Raw genomic sequence first — 20133 nt, forward strand, 5'->3', positions numbered from 1 at the left:
TATTTTAAACCTAACCCTAACCCTAACCCTAACCTTAACCGTAACCTTAACCACACTGCTAACATTATTCCTAACCCTAACCTTAAATTCAGACCAAAAAGCAACAACAAAAAAAGATCTAGAATTTCTACAATATAGCCGATTTTGACTTTGTGGCCGGGATAACTAGTGGAAACCGTTAAAAGGGAGAACCTCCAGTTTAACTCCTCCTCCACATTTACTGGATTGGTTGAACAGTGCCCTATGAGCCCGCACCCTCGGTGACAGTCAATCAAGTGACGCCCTAGTTTCTGCAGGTGCAACACTGGGTAATACTGCAACGGAGCTGCAGATAAAACAGACGTTTCACGGTAAGCCGCAAGCTGTATTGTCTTGCGAGGCATTTAAACAAATAACAATAGCACCAGAAAGTGTTTGACTATGTTGGCAGATGAATGGAGAGGACATATGTAGTCGCAAAATAAGGAAGAGTAACCTTCATTTGACATATAGACAAGGATGCTTCGCTAGCATCAATAATAGCCTAGTATGCTAGCTAAGCTGAATTGCAGGGAGCCATGTATTTTCGGGTGAACTAATGTTTATGCTGTCAATGCGACTCTTTAAAACAAAAATAGCCTAGTTTTTATGTAATTAAAGCAACAGGCCTCTTGAATGACCAGGAGCAGCTATTATTGGGTAGAAGTGTTTTTTTAATTATTTATTATTTATTTAATTGCTAGCGAGGAAACAGTGGTGACCCAAAGGGATGGTCTTAGCCTAATTGATCTCCCTGTGACCAAGACGGCTAACCCATGCAAATGCAATTAGCTAACAACATACATTGACTATAGCAAATGTCAAGTTAAACCGCCTGATGTAACTGCATGTCCATTCAATGTTAGACATGAGCTAAAATCTATTCTCAATACACCCAGCCATAGCTGGTTAGCCAGTGGTAGCCTAAGCCGCAGCGTTTCTGCCTTCTTGATCTTGGTCGGGTGCAAAGGCAAAGACAGGAGTGCCATATACCATTTTAGTGTCTGAAATGTCCAAACAATGTAAGCAGTAACTATTTACATTTTATCTATAACAAAATGTTGTAATTGAATTGCTTCACTGTGAATTATATAAAGATTATCGCAGTATCGTTTATTTCTGGTTAAACCTTATAAGCGCACTATAAAAATATGCAGGGAACGACTATAGCACCCTAGGACACGACATGGGACGTTCACCTTACTGTATTCCCCTATCTGTTGTTGAAGATGGGGGAAATAGAATAATGCAATACACATTTCTTTAGGAATACCCTACATTTGGGAAGAGATGGGAAGGAAACTTCCACCTCCCAAGATGCGGTTATGGAAATGTTAGGGGGGTAAATCTGTTTTGATTCTGTGCTTTAGTGGAAAGATGTCTTTCAAAGTAGGCTAGCCGATTAAACTCAACTCCACGGTTTACAATGGGGTTGAGTGGCGACTAGTGTGGGCGGACTGGAGCTCCGACGTCACATAAAACTATGTTTTTATCAAAAACGACTGATTTCAGCACCCAAAGAATAGCCCGCAATTACAGTGCATTCGGAAAGTATTCAAACCCCTTTGTTACGTTACACACTATCCCATAATGACAAAGCTAAAATGGGTTTTTAGAAATGTATATAAATATATATATATATATTCAGACACTTTACTCGGTACTTTGTTGAAGCACCTTTGGCAGCGATTACAGCCTCGAGTCTTCTTGTGTATGACGCTACAAGCTTGGCACACCTGTATTTGGGGAGTTCCTCCCATTCTCATTTGTGGCTTGGCTTGCCCAGTAAAACTAAAAACAAAGCTACAAAGAGAGGACCATTAGGACAATTCAAGTTGCTTTAGCCATGGCAAATATACAGTACCAGTCAAAAGTTTGGACACACCTACTCATTCAAGGGTTTTTCTTTTTTTTTGTTGCTATTTTCTAAATTGTAGAATAATAGTGAAGACATCAAAACTATGAAATAACACATATGGAATCATGTAGAAACCAACAAAGTGTTAAACAAATCTAAATGTATTTTATATTTGAAATTCTTCAAATAGCCACCCTTTGCCTTTTATGACAGCTTTGCACACTCTTGGCATTCTCTCAACCAGCTTCACCTGGAATGCTTTTCCAACAGTCTTGAAGGAGTTCCCACATATGCTGAGCACTTGTTGGCTGCTTTTCCTTCACTCTGCCGTCCGACTCATCCCAAACCATCTCAATTGGGTTGAGGTCGGGGGATTGTGGAGGCCAGGTCGTCTGATGCAGCACTCCATCACTCTCCTTCTTGGTAAAATAGCCCTTACACAGCCTAGAGGTGTGTTGAGTCATTGTCCTGTTGAAAAACAAATGATAGTCCCACTAAGCCCAAACCAGATGGGATGGTGTATTGCTGCAGAATGCTGTGGTAACCATGCTAGTTAAGTGTGCCTTGAATTCTAAATAAATCACAGACAGTGTCACCAGCAAAGCACCCCCACACCATAACACCACCACCTCCATGCTTTACGGTGGGAACTACACATGCAGAGATCATCCGTTCACCCACACCGCGACTCACAAAGATACGGCGGTTGGAACCAAAAATCTCAAATTTGGACTCCAGACCAAAGGACACATTTCCACCAGTTTAATGTCCATTGCTCATGTTTCTTGGCCCAAGCAGGTCTCTTCTTCTTATTGGTGTCCTTTAGTAGTGGTTTCTTTGCAGCAATTCGACCATGAAGGCCTGATTCACACAGTCCCCTCTGAACAGTTGATGTTGAGATGTGTCTGTGACTTGAACTCTGTGAAGCATTTATTTGGGCTGCAATTTCTGAGGCTGGTAACTCTAATGAACTTATCCTCTGCAGCAGAGGTAACTCTGGGTCTTCCATTCCTGTGGCGGTCCTCATGAGAGCCAGTTTCATCATAGCGCTTGATGGTTTTTGCGACTGCACTTGAAAAAACTAAAAGTTCTTGAAATGTTCCGTATTGACTGACCTTCATGTCTTAAAGTAATGATGGACTGTTGTTTCTCTTTGCTTATTTGAGCTGTTCTTGCCATAATATGGACTTCGTCTTTTACCAAATAGGGCTATCTTCTGTATACCCCCCCCCTACCTTGTCACAACACAACTGCTTGGCACAATTGCATTAAGAAGGAAAGAAATTCCACAAATTAACTTTTTAAGAAGGCACACCTGTTAATTGAAATGCATTCCAGGTGACTACCTCATGAAGCTGGTTGAGAAAATGCCAAGAATGTGCAAAGCTGTCATCAAGGCAAAGGGTGGCTATTTTGAAGAATCTCAAATATAAAATATATTTAGATTTGTTTAACACTTCTTTGGTTACTACATGATTCCATATGTGTTATTTCATAGTTTTGATGTTTTCACTATTATTCTACAATGTAAAAATAAATAAACAATTGTACGAGTAGGCGTGTCCAAATGTTTGACTGGTAGTGTACTTCAAATGAGTAGGCAACACTCACCAATAAGCTATCTATCCTCAACAGCTCCCTCCTGTAGGCATATAGGTAAACAATGCTGTTCTGCAGAATGAACGAGTCGTGCGTTCCACCTGGCCACTTTGCCACCACATTCAGCAGCGTCTTTTGCGCATCACATAACCTATCACCTGCACATAAAGAGTGGAAGCCTTTTCTGTTCACATAGTTGAAATTGTTTTGGGATGGTGATTTGTTTTCCATTGCTCCGTTCGTTTTTTGGGAACCCATTTGATGGCATCATGGCAAAGAAACCCCTCTCAACCTGTTGTGCAATGGTGTATGGAAATTGTATGTGTTACTGTTCGTTTTGCTGATGATTTCATCCAAAACATTGGCTCATCGAGGGCTGTGAGATGCCGATCGGCAAGCTCCCGCTGAAAAGTGCCCGTTGCCAAAAACCCATGGGTGGATAGCACTTGGATGTGCACCGGCATAAAGTAGGTCTTAAATATTCGCAAAAATCATATAAGATTGGTTTTGGCCAATTGTTACTTTCTGCAGAAATAAATCACACCTGCCTCTAAAAACGCGCTCTGCGAAATGCAGTGTGTGCCAAATCTTCCAACAGAGCAAAATCAGCCATCTCTCATTCCATTTCCCATTGTCTCAGTCTTTTATTTCAATAATGGTTTCACTTTCACACGTACCTCTCATTTAACAAATTACTGTACTTAATATGGATTATTATCGTGAACAAATGCACTGATGTGGTCAAATTATATAGCATGTCAAGTTATGTTGCATGAATTCACAATGGAAATGCAATGAAATTGAAAATGATTTAATGATTGCACACATTTTCAACATATATTTTCCACATTCTAAGCATGACAAGCAGTTCCCTTATTCCACTACTTGGCACTGTGCGTACACATGGTCATGGCTGTGCGTAATTTACACACACTCTCAAGCCAACATTCATATTGATAAATCTCACACTGCGTGGAAATGATCTCAATCATGCGTAGGCACAAAACTGCGGAAACCATGCGTGGGATCACAAACTGAGTACCAGCACCTCAGTTCTTCCACTGCTAGAGTTTCTGCACCTCTTACGACTCGATCACCCTGACAGCGTCATTGCGCAAAATGGTACACAGCATCATCTGGATATGTGTGCAACAAAAGTTGAACATTTATCTTCTGCTCCCATGTCTGTCAAGCCGTCTACGCATACAGTTGGACGCATATGTTCGATAAATCTAACATGCACCACACAGAACGCACTGCAACTGCCTCTGCAACGTAATGCTGCACGGCAAACGCAGCGTACCATTGGAAATGAATGTACTTCTGGTGTACCAAAATGAAATAACGCTATCTCTGTGATCGAGGCGTTTTATAGAATATTGGCTCAAAAGTATTGTGGAGTTCCTGCACCTAAATGTAAACAGTACCAGCACTTAAAATGAGTACCGGCACCTATTTCAGTCCAAGTCAAGCACTGATAGCGTTCCACAAAAACATATTGCTTTAGGCTATTTTAAGACCTCCTTCTCTTTAGTTGATTAAATACATTTGCAGGTTTTTCTCTGTGTGACGTATTTCAAGTCAATCATTTACTAAAAGGCTTTACGGCTCATTGAACATAGTCAACATCAATCAGTATGATCTAATGTACTGCAGTTTTGATAGATTTTTCTGTCCCTTTCCCAGCAGTAAACTCCTCATTCTATTGACCACTGCAGTTTAAGTATTTTTTTTAAAATTACTCCATAGTTATTAGTTTGATGCCAAAACATGTTGACTTATTTCAGTTTTGATTAAACTATTTTTCATAAAGTGGAGGTGGAATATTGGTGACGTGAGTGATAATATGTTGGTAGGTCAGTCTACTTAACTGCACATTTCCTCCATGGATTTCTCTGAAAAACGATCCTCAGATTGTTGTCATTTTGAATGAAGACATTTTTCTATTTTAAATGGGCAACTAAGGCATTCATACTTTTCAATTTGTCAATCTCTTCAACAGTGTGCAAATTACGGGGGCCAGGGGTGGCTCAGTTGGATCATGTTCTTTCAATCGCATTCATCTCTCTACTCCCGCTGTCTGTCTTGAGCATTCGCTAGCAAACATACAACGTTGTATTGACTGGGTCTAGCCGGCTAGTGAACCTGCAACATTGTTTCAACTGGGCCCCTCACAGTTCCCTGGACAGCTGGATTTGCGTCCCGTATTTCATCCCCTTTTCAGGTCTCCCAACTTTTCTTTTTACAAAAAAGGTCAATTTGTCAGCAAGAAGCATCAATTAACTCAGCGGATGTCATTATTACACTTTTTGGTGTTTTGTAACCGATGTCTCTTTCCATTCATCAAATGGCAGGTGTAGTGGCGATTCCCTATGAAAAGCCACTGGCACAGGAGAGAGCCGTCAATAACGCTTCCACAAGAAGCAGCTTTCCAAACGTTACTCTTTTGAAGTTTTACGTTTTAATGTCACATGCACAAGTACAGTGAAATGCCTGTCTTGCAAGATCTAAACCCAACAATGCAGTAATCAATGTAGTACTAAAAATAACAAGGTAGAACAAAACCACACGAGTAATAAAATATAAAATAAGAACAGGAGAAAGTAAGAAGCTACATACAGGGTCTGTTCCAGGGTCAGAAGCTTTATACAGGGTCAGTTCCAATACCATATTTACAATGTGCAGGGATACTGGAGTGAAAGAGGTAGATATGTATAGGAGTAAGGTGACTAGGCATCAGGATATGATAAACAGAGTAGCAGCAGTGTGTGGAGTCAGTATAAATGTGTGTGCGTTTGGCTTGGGCGGGATACCGTTTACTGAGGTATTTGGAAATAGCCACGGGATGGATTTTCAGTACCGTCAATACCATTGAAACTATTTCTTTTAAGTTTTTCAATACATTTTAATATTTGTAGCTACTATTTAAAGTAATAAATACCTGCAGTCAACTTGTGCAATACGTTAGGAGATAAAGCAGATCGCATTCTTCATTTCACCGGTCACAGAACAGTTGAGACAGTCGTGTTTGTTTGTAAATAGCACAACTGGAGAAGGTGGGAGCAGGTCCAGCTGTGTATCGACTGGGGTCGCGTTTTATAATTCAAGTAAAGTGTTGTGTTTTTTTGCTTCAATAGAGTGATCAGGGATGTGCAACTATAGTTTTCCTTCACAGAAAATACATTAGTGCAACACATTCATCAGAAAATAGCTTCATTTTCATCAGATGACAACAGAAGTGCAACACTATTTGGCTAGCAGCCACACAAGTAGGCTAAATGAGCCTAAAATGAAAAAGCCTGGTCTTTTTTTTTTTTTTTTTACTATGCACGGCCATCATATTTCTAATGTTTATTATAGAAAGAATGTAGCCAGCTACATTTCCTAACGTTTTGTTTAAATGTAATCTTCCATTTTACTGGAGAAAAGTAGCTACACATCAGTCAGAGCACTGTCTGCTGATAAAATGCCCATTCGTGACAATCTGGATACTGCCCAACCCTAGTGTGTGTGTGTGTGTGTGTTGGAGCGTCAGTGTGAGTGTGTAGAGTCCAGTGTGCATAGACAGTGCAAAAATAAATTACAAGGGACAACTCAGATAATCCGTGTAGCCATTTTGTTAGCTATTTCGCAGTCTTATGGCTTGGGGATAGAAGCTGTTCAAGAGCCTGTTGGTGTCAGTCTTGATGCATGTTCGGAAGCAGAGAGAACAGTCTATGGCTTGGGTGGCTGGAGTCTTTAACGATTTTACGGGCCTTAAGGTGAAGTTACCATTTATTTCACATATAAATTATAAATAGCTCCAATACACACATTCCTATACAAAAGGTGCAGAGATGCATTCTATAAGCTTCATGGCGCCTACAGCGGTTTGAAAGCTGTAATTATTTTGTAGTGGACGAATGTGTGCAGGTAGTCTACTTTTTTAAGTGATTTGTTTGACAATCGGATGAAAACCTCTTGGCTAGTTGTGTTCATGTCACATTAAAAGGTAATACATGTTTACTGTTAAAATGCTTGTCTTTACTATTAGGGCCATAAAAAAATGTCACAAACCGAAAGTCCTGTGAAAAACATTGACACCCCCGAATGTCCCGGTATGATTTGCACTCTGCTTTTCTCCCTCTAAAGATGGCCTCAGCAACAGCCACCTATGGACAGAAGGAGTCCTCCGACCAGAACTTCGACTACATGTTCAAGATCCTGATCATTGGCAACAGTAGTGTGGGTAAAACATCCTTCCTGTTTCGCTATGCTGACGACTCCTTCACGCCGGCTTTCGTCAGCACGGTGGGCATCGACTTCAAAGTGAAGACCATCTATAGGAACGACAAGAGGATAAAGCTGCAGATCTGGGTGAGACACTGACCTTAACTGATTCTGTCACCCCTCTGTTGACCACAAATGAGGTCATGTTTGTTATTAGGGGTGTTCTGGATTTAAAGGTGCAATGCAACTGTTTTTATCTCAATATCAAATCATTTCTGGGTAACAGTTAAGTACCTTACTGTGATTGTTTTAATTTAAAATGGTAAACAACAAAAAAAATTGCATTTTGCTTCTTAGCAAAGAGCAATTTCTCAAACAATAATTTTGCTTGGACTGTCTAGGAGTGATCTGAGTGGGGAGAGGAAAACTGAAAATTAACTGTTATTGGCAGAGCGGTTTGGAACTCTTTCTTATTGGTTTAGCAATTAATTTTACCGCCTGCTGATGTCACCAGGCAGGCCAAAACTCCATATCACCAAAACAGGCTGAAATTTCAGGCAATCTTTTGAAACACCTTTTCACAATTTCACATTATTATTCGAACTTCATAGTGTGAAAATACAGTACCAGTCAAACGTTTGGACACACCTACTCATTCCAGGGGTTTTCTTTATTTTTACTATTTTCTACATAGTAGAATAATAGTGAAGACATCAAAACTATGAAATAACTCATGTGGAATCATGTAGTAACTAAAAAAGTGTTAAACAAATCCAAATACACTTCCGTTCAAAAGTTTGGGGTCACTTAGAAATGTCCTTCAAATTGATCAGAATACAGTGTAGACATTGTTAATGTTGTAAATGGCTATTGTAGCTGGAAACGGCTGATTTAAAAAAAATGAAATATCTACATAGGCGTACAGAGGCCCATTATCAGCAACCATCAGTCCTGTGTTCCAATGGCACGATGTGTTTGCTAATCCAAGTTTATCATTTTAAAAGGCTAATTGATCATTAGAAAACCCTTTTGCAATTATGTTAGCACAGCTGAAAACTGTTATGCTGATTAAAGAAGCAATAAAACTGGCCTTCTTGAGACTAGTTGAGTATCTGGATTATCAGCAATTGTGGGTTCGATTGCAGGCTCAAAATGGCCAGAAACAAATAACTTTCTTCTGAAACTCGTCAGTCTATTATTGTTCTGAGAAATGAAGGCTATTCCATGCGAGAAATTCTCAAGAAACTGAAGGTCTCGTACAACGCTGTGTACTACTTCACAAAACAGCGCAAACTGTCTCTAACCAGAATAGATAGAGGAGTGGGAGGCCCTGGTGCACAACTGAGCAAGAGGACAAATACATTAGTGTCTAGTTTAAGAAACAGACGCCTCACAGGTCCTCAACTGGCTGCTTCATTAAATAGTACCCGCAAAACACCAGTCTCAACGTCAACAGTGAAGAGGCGACTCCGGGATGCTGACCTTCTAGGCAGAGTTGCAAAGAAAAGCCATATCTCAGACTGGCCAATGAAAATAAAATATTAAGATGGGCAAAAGAACACAGACACTGGACAGAGGAAGATTGGAGAAAACATTTATGGACAGACGTATCGAAGTTTGAGGTGTTCGGATCACAAAGAAGAACATTTGTGAGACGCAGACCAAATGAAAAGATGCTGGAGGTGTGCTTGATGCCATCTGTCAAACATGGTAGAGGCAATGTGATGGTCTGGGGTGCTTTGGTGATGGTAATGTGGGAGATTTGTACAGGGTAAAAGGGATCTTGAAGAAGGAAGGCTTTCACTCCATTTTGCAACGCCATGCCATACCCTGTGGATGGCGCTTGATTGGAGCCAATTTCCTCCTACAACAGGACAATGACCCAAAGCACAGCTCCAAACTATGCAATAACTATTTAGGGAAGAAGCAGTCAGCTGGTATTCTGTCTATAATGGAGTGGCCAGCACAGTCACCGGATCTCAACCCTATTGAGCTGTTGTGGGAGCAGCTTGAACGTATGGTATGTAAGAAGTGCCCATCAAGCCAATCCAACTTGTGGGAGGTGCTTCAGGAAGCATCGGGTGAAATCTCTTCAGATTACCTCAACAAATTGACACCTAGAATGCCAAAGGTCTGCAAGGCTGTAATTGCTGCAAATGTAGGATTCTTTGACGAAAGAAATGTTTGAAGGACACAATTATTATTTCAATTAAAAATCATTATTTCTAACCTTGTCAATGTCCTATTAATTTTGCTATATTTCCTATTCAAACTCATTTCATGTACAGTGGGGGAAAAAAGTATTTAGTCAGCCACCAATTGTGCAAGTTCTCCCACTTAAAAAGATGAGAGGCCTGTAATTTTCATCATAGGTACACGTCAACTATGACAGACAAATTGAGGGAAAAAAATCCAGAAAATCACATTGTAGGATTTTTTATGAATTTATTTGCAAATTATGGTGGAAAATATGTATTTGGTCAAATATACCCTTTGTTGGCAATGACACAGGTCAAATGTTTTCTGTAAGTCTTCACAAGGTTTTCACACACTGTTGCTGGTATTTTGGCCCATTCCTCCATGCAGATCTCCTCTAGAGCAGTGATGTTTTGGGGCTGTCGCTGGGCAACACGGACTTTCAACTCCCTCCAAAGATTTTCTATGGGGTTGAGATCTGGAGACTGGCTAGGCCACTCCAGGACCTTGAAATGCTTCTTACGAAGCCACTCCTTCGTTGCCCGGGCGGTGTGTTTGGGATCATTGTGATGCTGAAAGACCCAGCCACGTTTCATCTTCAATGCCCTTGCTGATGGAAGGAGGTTTTCACTCAAAATCTCACGATACATGGCCCCATTCATTCTTTCCTTTACACGGATCAGTCGTCCTGGTCCCTTTGCAGAAAAACAGCCCCAAAGCATGATGTTTCCACCCCCATGCTTCACAGTAGGTATGGTGTTCTTTGGATGCAACTCAGCATTCTTTGTCCTCCAAACACGACGAGTTGAGTTTTTACCAAAAAGTTATATTTTGGTTTCATCTGACCATATGACATTCTCCCAATCCTCTTCTGGATCATCCAAATGCACTCTAGCAAACTTCAGACGGGCCAGGACATGTACTGGCTTAAGCAGGGGGACACGTCTGGCACTGCAGGATTTGAGTCCCTGGCGGCGTAGTGTGTTACTGATGGTAGGCTTTGTTACTTTGGTCCCAGCTCTCTGCAGGTCATTCACTAGGTCCCCCCCGTGTGGTTCTGGGATTTTTGCTCACCGTTCTTGTGATCATTTTGACCCCACGGGGTGAGATCTTGCGTGGAGCCCCCAGATCGAGGGAGATTATCAGTGGTCTTGAATGTCTTCCATTTCCTAATAATTGCTCCCACAGTTGATTTCTTCAAACCAAGCTGCTTACCTATTGCAGATTCAGTCTTCCCAGCCTGGTGCAGGTCTACAATTTTGTTTCTGGTGTCCTTTGACAGCTCTTTGGTCTTGGCCATAGTGGAGTTTGGAGTGTGACTGTTTGAGGTTGTGGACAGGTGTCTTTTAAACTGATAACAAGTTCAAACAGGTGGCATTAATACAGGTAACGAGTGGAGGACAGAGGAGCCTCTTAAAGAAGAAGTTACAGGTCTGTGAGAGCCAGAAATCTTGCTTGTTTGTAGGTGACTAAATACTTATTTTCCACCATAATTTGCAAATAAATTCATTAAAAATCCTACAATGTGATTTTCTGGATATTTTTTTCTCAATTTGTCTGTCATAGTTGACGTGTACCTATGATGAAAATTACAGGCCTCTCTCATATTTTTAAGTGTGAGAACTTGCACAATTGGTGGCTGACTAAATACTTTTTTTCCCCCACTGTATGTTTTCATGGAAAACAAGAACATTTCTAAGTGACCCCAAACATTTGAACGGTAGTGTATATTTTAGATTTGAGATTCTTCAAATAGCCACCCTTTGCCTTGATGACAGCTTTGCACACTCTTGGCATTCTCTCAAACAGCTTCATGAGGTAGTCACCTGGAATGCATTTCAATTAACAGGTGTGCCTTCTTTGTGGAATTTCTTTCCTTCTTAATGCGTTTGAGCCAATCAGTTGTGTTGTGACAAGGTAGGGGGGGTATACAGAAGATAGCCCTATTTGGTAAAAGACCAAGTCCATATTATGGCAAGAACAGCTCAAATAAGCAAAGAGAAACGACAGTCCACCATTACTTTAAGACATGAAGGTTAGTCAATAAGGAACATTTCAAGTTTCTTCAAGTGCATTCGCAAAAAACGTCAAGCGCTATGATGAAACTCTCTCATGAGGACCACCACAGGAATGGAAGACCCAGAGTTACCTCTGCTGCAGAGGATAAGTTCATTAGAGTTACCAGCCTCAGAAATTGCAGCCCAAATAAATGCTTCAGAGTTCAAGTAACAGACACATCTCAACATCAACTGTTCAGAGGGGACTGTGTGAATCAGTCCTTCGTGGTCGAATTGCTGCAAAGAAACCACTGCTAAAGGACACCAATAATAAGAAAAGACCTGCTTGGTGAGACGCGGTGTGGGTGAACAGATGATCTCCACATGTGTATTTCCCACCGTAAAGCATGGAGGATGTGGTGTTATGGTGTGGGGGTGCTTTGCTGGTGACACTGTCTGTGATTTATTTAGAATTCAAGGCACACTTAACCAGCATGGCTACCCCAGTATTCTGCAGCGATACGCCATCCCATCTGGTTTGGGCTTAGTGGGATGTCATTTGTTTTTCAACAGGACAATGACCCAACACACTGCCAGGCTGTGTAAGGGCGTTTTTACCAAGAAGGAGAGTGATGGAGTGCTGCATCAGATGACCTGGCCTCCACAATCACCTGACCTCAACCCAATTGAGATGGTTTGGGATGAGTCGGACGGCAGAGGTGATGGAAAAGCAGCCAACAAGTGTTCAGCATATGTGGGAACTCCTTCAAGACTGTTGGAAAAGCATTCCAGGTGAAGCTGGTTGAGAGAATGCCAAGCGTGTGCAAAGCTGTCAACAAGGCAAAGGGTGGCTATTTGAAGAATCTCAAATATAGCATATATTTTGATTTGTTTAACACTTTTCTGGTTACTACATGATTCCATATGTGTTATTTCATAGTTTTGATGTGTTCACTATTATTCTACAATGTAAAAATAAAGAAAAACCCTTGAATGAGTAGGTGTGTCCAAACTTTTGACTGGTTGTGTGTATATATATATCACAGAAAAATCTGTTTTTTGACTGAGGGGAGATGACTGTATGGGAAATATCCCATGACAATAGGCTAGACTTATACTATAATAATAATAACATATGCCATTTAGCAGATGCTTTTACGAATGAAAGTTTCGCTTTTTGGGGGGCGAGTTTGTAAAGGATTTTGGCCAGTCAGACCCCAATGCTTTCATGCACACATCTCCATTAGAGGCCTATGACAGTGGTGCCTGAAGAGGCAAGTGGGCAGACAGGAGCAGTATCGGTACACTAGCAGGAGGTTTGTGTCTCCAGTGCCAGTCTCTCTCTCTCTCTCTCTCTCCATCTCTCTCGCTCCGTCTGTCTCTCGCTTTTTCTGTGGCTCCTGTGAGGAATATGTGTGTCGCTCCTGTGAGGAATATGTTTAGTTCTGAAGACGATTGGTTGTGACACCACGTGCGTCATGGTGGGTCGTCTGCATCCACCCCCTTCAGCAGCGTAGACCTCGCTGTGGAACAACACACACACACACGCTCAGATCTAAGGTGGTGGTAGCTATTCTCATCACAAGATTTTAATAAGGAGAGTGCATCCACACCCAAGATATAATCTTGATTTATATGCTGCTTGACATGTATGGAATAAACCAAGATTATATGCTGTCAGTGTGGGTTTACTCTATTCATATGATCCTGTGAGCATGACCACGTCTCTGCCTTTATAAGATAGCTGAAGACAGAAAACAAACCGAGATGCTGATAAATGTGTGTGGTTTCCTAAATCGCCTCGATTAATATTCCAAAGCGGCTGCCATTGCTGTCTTCATAAGTGCAGAATCATTTATGGCCTAATGAAGGCAATCTATCTCACTGAAATATATTTTCATTAAACCAAAAATATTGTGTTTGAAGCTGGTGTACAAAACCAAACGTAAAAGACACAAACTAAACATAAGAATGGGAGGCATAGAAATAGAGCACATCGAACCGATCTACCACTTCTTAGACTTGCTTTCAATGAGAATGACAGATCTATAACTCACATTTCTATGTGAATTTGGTCGGGTCGCCCAAAAAGTTACATATTGCAGGTTTAAAACAGTGTTACACTGATATACTGCACTGCTGCATGGTCTGACATCACACAGAATATTCTGAAATTAGTATCTGTCATTTTGTTATCCACAACTACATTTGTTATATGCAGCTATAATGTTTAAACATGGATGTGGGGTTAAACTTAATGCATTCTTTTTATATGCTGTAGTACATTGGGATTTGGAGTGCTTTTTCTGCTGCGGGACTATTTTTGTGCCCGATTATGTGAGTGTATGGTAATAATGATTTATTGTGTGATATAATGTGTGTTTCTCCCAGGACACTGCCGGGCAGGAGCGCTACAGGACCATCACCACGGCCTACTACAGAGGCGCCATGGGCTTCATCCTCATGTATGACATCACCAACGAGGACTCCTTCAACGCCGTGCAGGACTGGTACGGGACGTGTGTGTGTGCAACAACTGTACGTTTGTCTGTGTATCGGTGTTTACACTATATACAAAAGTATATGGACACCCCTTCAAATGAGTGGATTTGGCTATTTCAGCCACACTTGTTGCTGACAGGTGTATGAAATCGAGCACACAGCCATGTAATCCCCATAGACAAACATTGGCAGTAGAATGGCCTTACTGAAGAGCTCAGTGACTTTCAACGTGGCACCGTCATAGGATGCCACCTTTCCAACAAGTCAGTTCGTCAAATTTCTGCCCTGCTAGAGCTGCCCCGGTCAACTGTAAGTGCTGTTATTGTGAAGTGGAAACGTCTAGGAGCAACTACGGCTCAGCCACGAAATGGTAGGCCACACAAGCTCACAGAACGGGACTGCCGAGTGTAGCGCGTAGAAATCATCTGTCCTCGGTTGCAACACTCACTACTGAGTTCCAAACTGCCTCTGGAAGCAACATCAACACAAGAACTGTTCATCAGGAGCTTCATGGAATGGGTTTCCATGGCCGAGCAGCCGCACACAAGCCTAAGATCACCATGCGCAATACCAAGCGTCGACTGGAGTGGTGTAAAGCACGCCGCCATTGGACTCTGGCGCAGTGGAAACGCGTTCTCTGGTGTGATGAATCATGCTTCACCACCTGGCAGTCCGACGGACGCATCTGGGTTTGATGGATGCCAGGAGAACGCTACCTGCCCCAATGCATAGTGCCAACTGTAAAGTTTGGTGGAGGAGGAATAATGGTCTGGGGCTGTTTTTCATGGTTCGGGCTAGGCCACTTTAGTTCCAGTGAAGGGAAATCTTAACGCTACAGCATACAATGACATTCTAGACTATTCTGTGCTTCCAACTTTGTGGCAGCAGTTTGGGGAAGGCCCTTTCCTGTTTCAGCATGACAATGCCCCCGTGCACAAAGCGAGGTCCATACAGAAATGGTTTGTCGAGATCGGTGTGGAAGAACTTGACTGGCCTGCACAGAGCCTTGACCTCAACCCAATCGAACACTGTTGGGATGAATTGGAACGCCAACTGCGAGCCAGACCTAATCGCCCAACTTCAGTGACCGACCTCACTAATGCTCTTATGGCTGAATGGAAGCGAGTCCCCGGAGCAATGTTCCAACATCTAGTGGAAAGCCTTCCCAGAAGAATGGAGGCTGTTATTTTTACATTTTCATTTACGTCATTTAGCAGACGCTCTTATCCAGAGCGACATACAAATTGGTGCATTCAACTTATGATAGCCAGTGGGACAACCACTTTTATGGGGGTGGGGAGAGGTAGAAGGATTACTTTTATACTATTCCAGGTATTCTTTAGAGGTAGGGTTTCAAGTGTCTCCGGAAGGTGGTCAGTGACTCCGCTGTCCTGGCGTCGTGGGGGAGCTTGTTCCACCATTGGGGTGCCAGAGCAGCGAATAGTTTTGACTGGGCTGAGCGGGAACTGTGCTTCCGTAGAGGTAGAGGGGCTAGCAGGCCAGAGGTGGATGAACGTAGTGCCCTCGTTTGGGTGTAGGATCAGAGCCTGAAGGTAAGGAGGTGCCGTTCCCCTCACAGCTCCGTAGGCAAGCACCATGGTTTTGTAGTACATTTACATTTTAGTCATTTGGCAGACGCTCTTATCCAGAGCGACTTACAGTTAGTGAGTGCATACATTTATTTATTTTTATTTTATACTGGCCCCCCGTGGTAATCGAACACACAACCCTGGCGTTGCAAACGCCATGCTCTACCAACTGAGCTACATCCCTGCCGGCCATTCCCTCCCATACCCTGGACGACGCTGGGCCAATTGTGCGCCGCCCCATGGGTCTCCCGGTCGCGGCCAGCTACGACAGAGCCTGGATTCGAACCAGGATCTCTAGTGGCACAGCTAGCACTGCGATGCAGTGCCTTAGACCACTGCGCCACTCGGGAACAGTAGATGCGAGCTTCAACTAGAAGCCAGTGGAGTGTGCGGAGGAGCGGGGTGACATGAGAGAACTTGGGAAGGTTGAACACCAGACGGGCTGCAGCGTTCTGGATCAATTGTAGGGGTTTAATGGCACAGGCAGTGAGCCCAGCCAACAGCGAGTTGCAGTAATCCAGACGGGAGATCACAAGTGCCTGAATTAGGACCTGTGCTGCTTTCGGTGTAAGGTAGGGTCGTACTCTGCGAATGTTGTAGAGCATGAACCTGCAGGATCGGGTCACTGCTTTGATGTTAGCGGAGAACGACAGGGTGTTGTCCAGGGTCACGCCAAGGTTCTTTGCACTCTGGAAGGAGGACACAATGGAGTTGTCAACCGTGAATGCGAGATCATGGAGCGGGCAGTCCTTCCCCGGGAGGAAGAGCAGCTCCGTCTTGCCGAGGTTCAGCTTGAGGTGGTGATCCGACATCCACACTGATATGTCTGCCAGACATGCAGAGATGCGATTCGCCACCTGGTTATCAGAAGGGGGAAAGGAGAAAATCGAGTGTAGGTTTTTTGAGGAGGGGTGCAACTCTCGCTCTCTTATAGCAGCAAAGGGGGGACCAACTCCATATTAATGCCCATAATTGTGGAATGAGATGTTCGACGAGCAGGTGTCCACATATTTTGGGTCATGTAGTGTATGTTCTGCAAAATGTGAATAATTTGACGACTAGGTGAAAAATGGCAATACCAGTCAAGCGTCAGTTGCTTTGCCTGCTTGGATGAGGGTCCATGCAGGGAACTCAATTTATTTAGTTATGATAGGATCCGTAATATAACTAAAGCAATTTAATGTGTGTGTGCAGGTCCACCCAGATCAAGACTTACTCCTGGGACAACGCCCAGGTCCTGCTGGTGGGCAACAAGTGTGACATGGAGGACGAGAGGGTGGTGGCAGCAGACAGGGGCCGGCAGCTCTCTGAGCAACTTGGTGAGTTGAAACACTGTACTTAATTACCCAGTAATATAATAATACATTATCAGTGTCCTTTCCCTAGAAAATGAATTGTTGTTTTATGTGCCTACTCTGCTATAACTGTGTACAGCTGAGTAATTACGTTCTGGTTACCAGAGTAGTTATTGAGCAACTTCACGCCATAAGTACAAATTCATGTAAAGTGTTGCTCATTACAACAAATAAACATCACGTGTTACATTCAAACGACTCTTAATTAATCAGACATCTCTGGCTTTCCTCTCCTCTGCAGGCTTTGAGTACTTTGAGTGCAGTGCCAAGGACAACATCAACGTGAAGCAGACGTTTGAGCGGCTGGTGGACATCATCTGTGAGAAGATGTCAGAGAGCTTGGACAACGCCGACCCCGCCGTCACAGGGGCCAAACAGGGGCCCCAGCTCACCGAGCAGCCCGAACGCCCCCACCAGGACTGTGCTTGCTAAACACACACTACACACACACACGCACCGTACACATACACACATGACCCCTCATACACCCCTTCCTACAGCCTCCTCAGCTGGTGGAAGAGGTCTGTGATGGGTTTGTGTTTAGATGGAAGAGCCTGGCTGAAATGCCATTTATTCCATATTTCAGTCCCCCCGTCCTCCATAGGTGTTCTACTGTAAGAGTCCAAAGTTCACATTCTGACTCCCCTTACTGCGGCCTCGAACCTGAAGGGATTTCATGTATTTTTTTTCAAGGGCCACATTGCTGATTATCTGTTTACTGTTGATAGCATTGTTGTTTTTTAGATATCCTCGATTGGCTGGTTAGCCATCAAATCCATTTCAGTGGCGCGAGTGAGGTATGTTCAAAGTTCACATTTTGGATAACAAAATATTTTATGAGATTGTGTTTTCGAACATATCCGACCAAAATACAACCAAAATCCCATGCATGTCGGTTATCAGTCATGGTCATTTCCTAATATTTTATCATTGCTGGATTTAAGAAAAAGAGAACTTGATGATGTGGTAAGTACTGATCCCTGTCCCTGTTTTTTTTTAACTTATCTTTAGTTTTTTTAGCAAACCTAGATAGAGAAAATATTTATTGATGGAGAAAGGTGTCTTTAAGTAGAATAGTATAATAGTATACATAAATGTTCAACTTCATAAGCTAATAAATATGCATTTTAAAATTCAAAAATATATAAACAAATGGTATAAGATTACAATAATTTAAGATGTAAAAATATCTGTGCTTTGTGAGATATGCATGTTGTCTTTTTTTTGTTTTAACATGGAACGTCTAAGAGCTGTTGGCTTCGTCCCACTGAATCAAACTGGTTTGTTTGTTTTGCTGTTAGGGTCATGGCATGTGTGAAGAACAGTTGAAAATGTAGCTTCTCATTCCTTGTCAGTGTACATCACTGCTGTTCTACAGCACAATCACCTCTTATTCATGTGTACAACAACACTGACCAAGGTTAACATCATGTTCCAATCGCTTTCCGATAGTCCTTATGGTTTGACTTTTGTATTTTTGGTGTATACTTTTTTTTAAGCATGTTCAACTTCATGTTTGTGTGATTTTGGTCTGTTTCAGTGTAGAGATAATTGCTTGTTGGCATATATATGAGGAAAACATAGTCAATGAAATGCACTCATGGACTTAAAGAAATTTGGTCAATTATGTCACAACCATCTATATTTACACACAGTATGATGTCTTATTTTTAGATTAGGTTCTTCATAGATTGTTTGTGGGCTGCACTCTATCACAGTTGAAAAAAGGCGGTTATCAGTATTGTATGGGGAGGTTGGTTAAAAACCAGGCTGTCCTTTGAGATTGAATTGGGTTGACATACTCCTGCCGAGAACACTTACATTCCACTATGTTCTCCCGATCATGTACAAGCTGTTTCAATGGGAAACGCTTTTACTTCCATTTCCCATGTTTCTAAACCAACTGTGAACCTTTTTAGGGTGGGTGTAATAATACCAGTGTGAATACTGTATTCCTCTCAGAGAAATACTGTCATTGGCCAGCCTGGTTCTTCTGGATGGCAAATATTAACCACCAACAAACCTGCTAAAGGGCATGTTACAAATACTGTTTGTGTAAAGTCTTTAGGCAGCTTTGCTTAATGTTTTTTCCAAATACGTCCAAATTAGACTTCCAAGCCAAAAACAACACCCACTGGGACAAGACTTGTTAGACATGTTTTTGGAGCTGCACTGAATAAAAGGCATGTAGTACTGTAGTGTTAGACAAGCATTTGGGATGTATGCCTACACTGTGTGGCAGTTTTCAAAAAGGGAGAAGTGTGTAAGGTATGATCAGTACTTATCACGTCCTATTACTTTTGATGCACTGGTGAACTTTAGTTTTTTTGTTGATTTGTGTTTTGCTACAGCTGTAAACTTGCCTCGGGCTTAGGTATGTGTCCAATTCAACTCTTTTAGCGCTCCTCCCTTCTGTCCTGTCTTATCCCTGTAAATAAGCATTTTTTTGTTGGGTTTTAGTCTTGAATTGTGCTGTAATACTGTAACTCCAGGTTTGCTAAATCCAAGGAATTAATAAACAAAATATAAAAGCAGTATTTGTGAAAACTTAGTTAACATGATTAAAATCTGAGGCAACTCCACATTTTAGCTTTGGATGTACAGTTTTGTCCAAACTGATAATTGTATCACCCTCATCAAGCCACTAGGTGGCATAATACTGTAGAGCTCCCAGTACATCATTAAATGCATTTAGAGATTCAGTTCAGTTGAAACATTTTCCCCCTGTTCATTCTAGTGACAGGTATTGTACTAATGTAACAAAGCTTGTAATACAACAGGATAATAGATGGGGGAAAACCCATGCACCT

The 20133-nt window shown here is 42.1% G+C and overlaps 1 protein-coding gene across 1 annotated transcript; it reads left to right on the plus strand.

The window, feature by feature from the left end:
- Positions 1 to 265: 265 nt before the first annotated feature.
- Positions 266 to 19857, plus strand: LOC121535059 (ras-related protein Rab-3A). The gene is made up of 5 exons (XM_041841749.2): positions 266 to 350; positions 7607 to 7831; positions 14269 to 14387; positions 17163 to 17287; positions 17565 to 19857. Exons 2-5 carry the CDS (start codon positions 7607 to 7609, stop codon positions 17753 to 17755), a joined length of 660 nt encoding a protein of 219 aa, XP_041697683.1. The 5' UTR covers positions 266 to 350; the 3' UTR covers positions 17756 to 19857.
- Positions 19858 to 20133: the final 276 nt, after the last annotated feature.

Source organism: Coregonus clupeaformis, chromosome 21 (genome assembly GCF_020615455.1).
Source record: "Coregonus clupeaformis isolate EN_2021a chromosome 21, ASM2061545v1, whole genome shotgun sequence".
NCBI classification, from domain to species: Eukaryota; Metazoa; Chordata; class Actinopteri; order Salmoniformes; family Salmonidae; genus Coregonus; species Coregonus clupeaformis.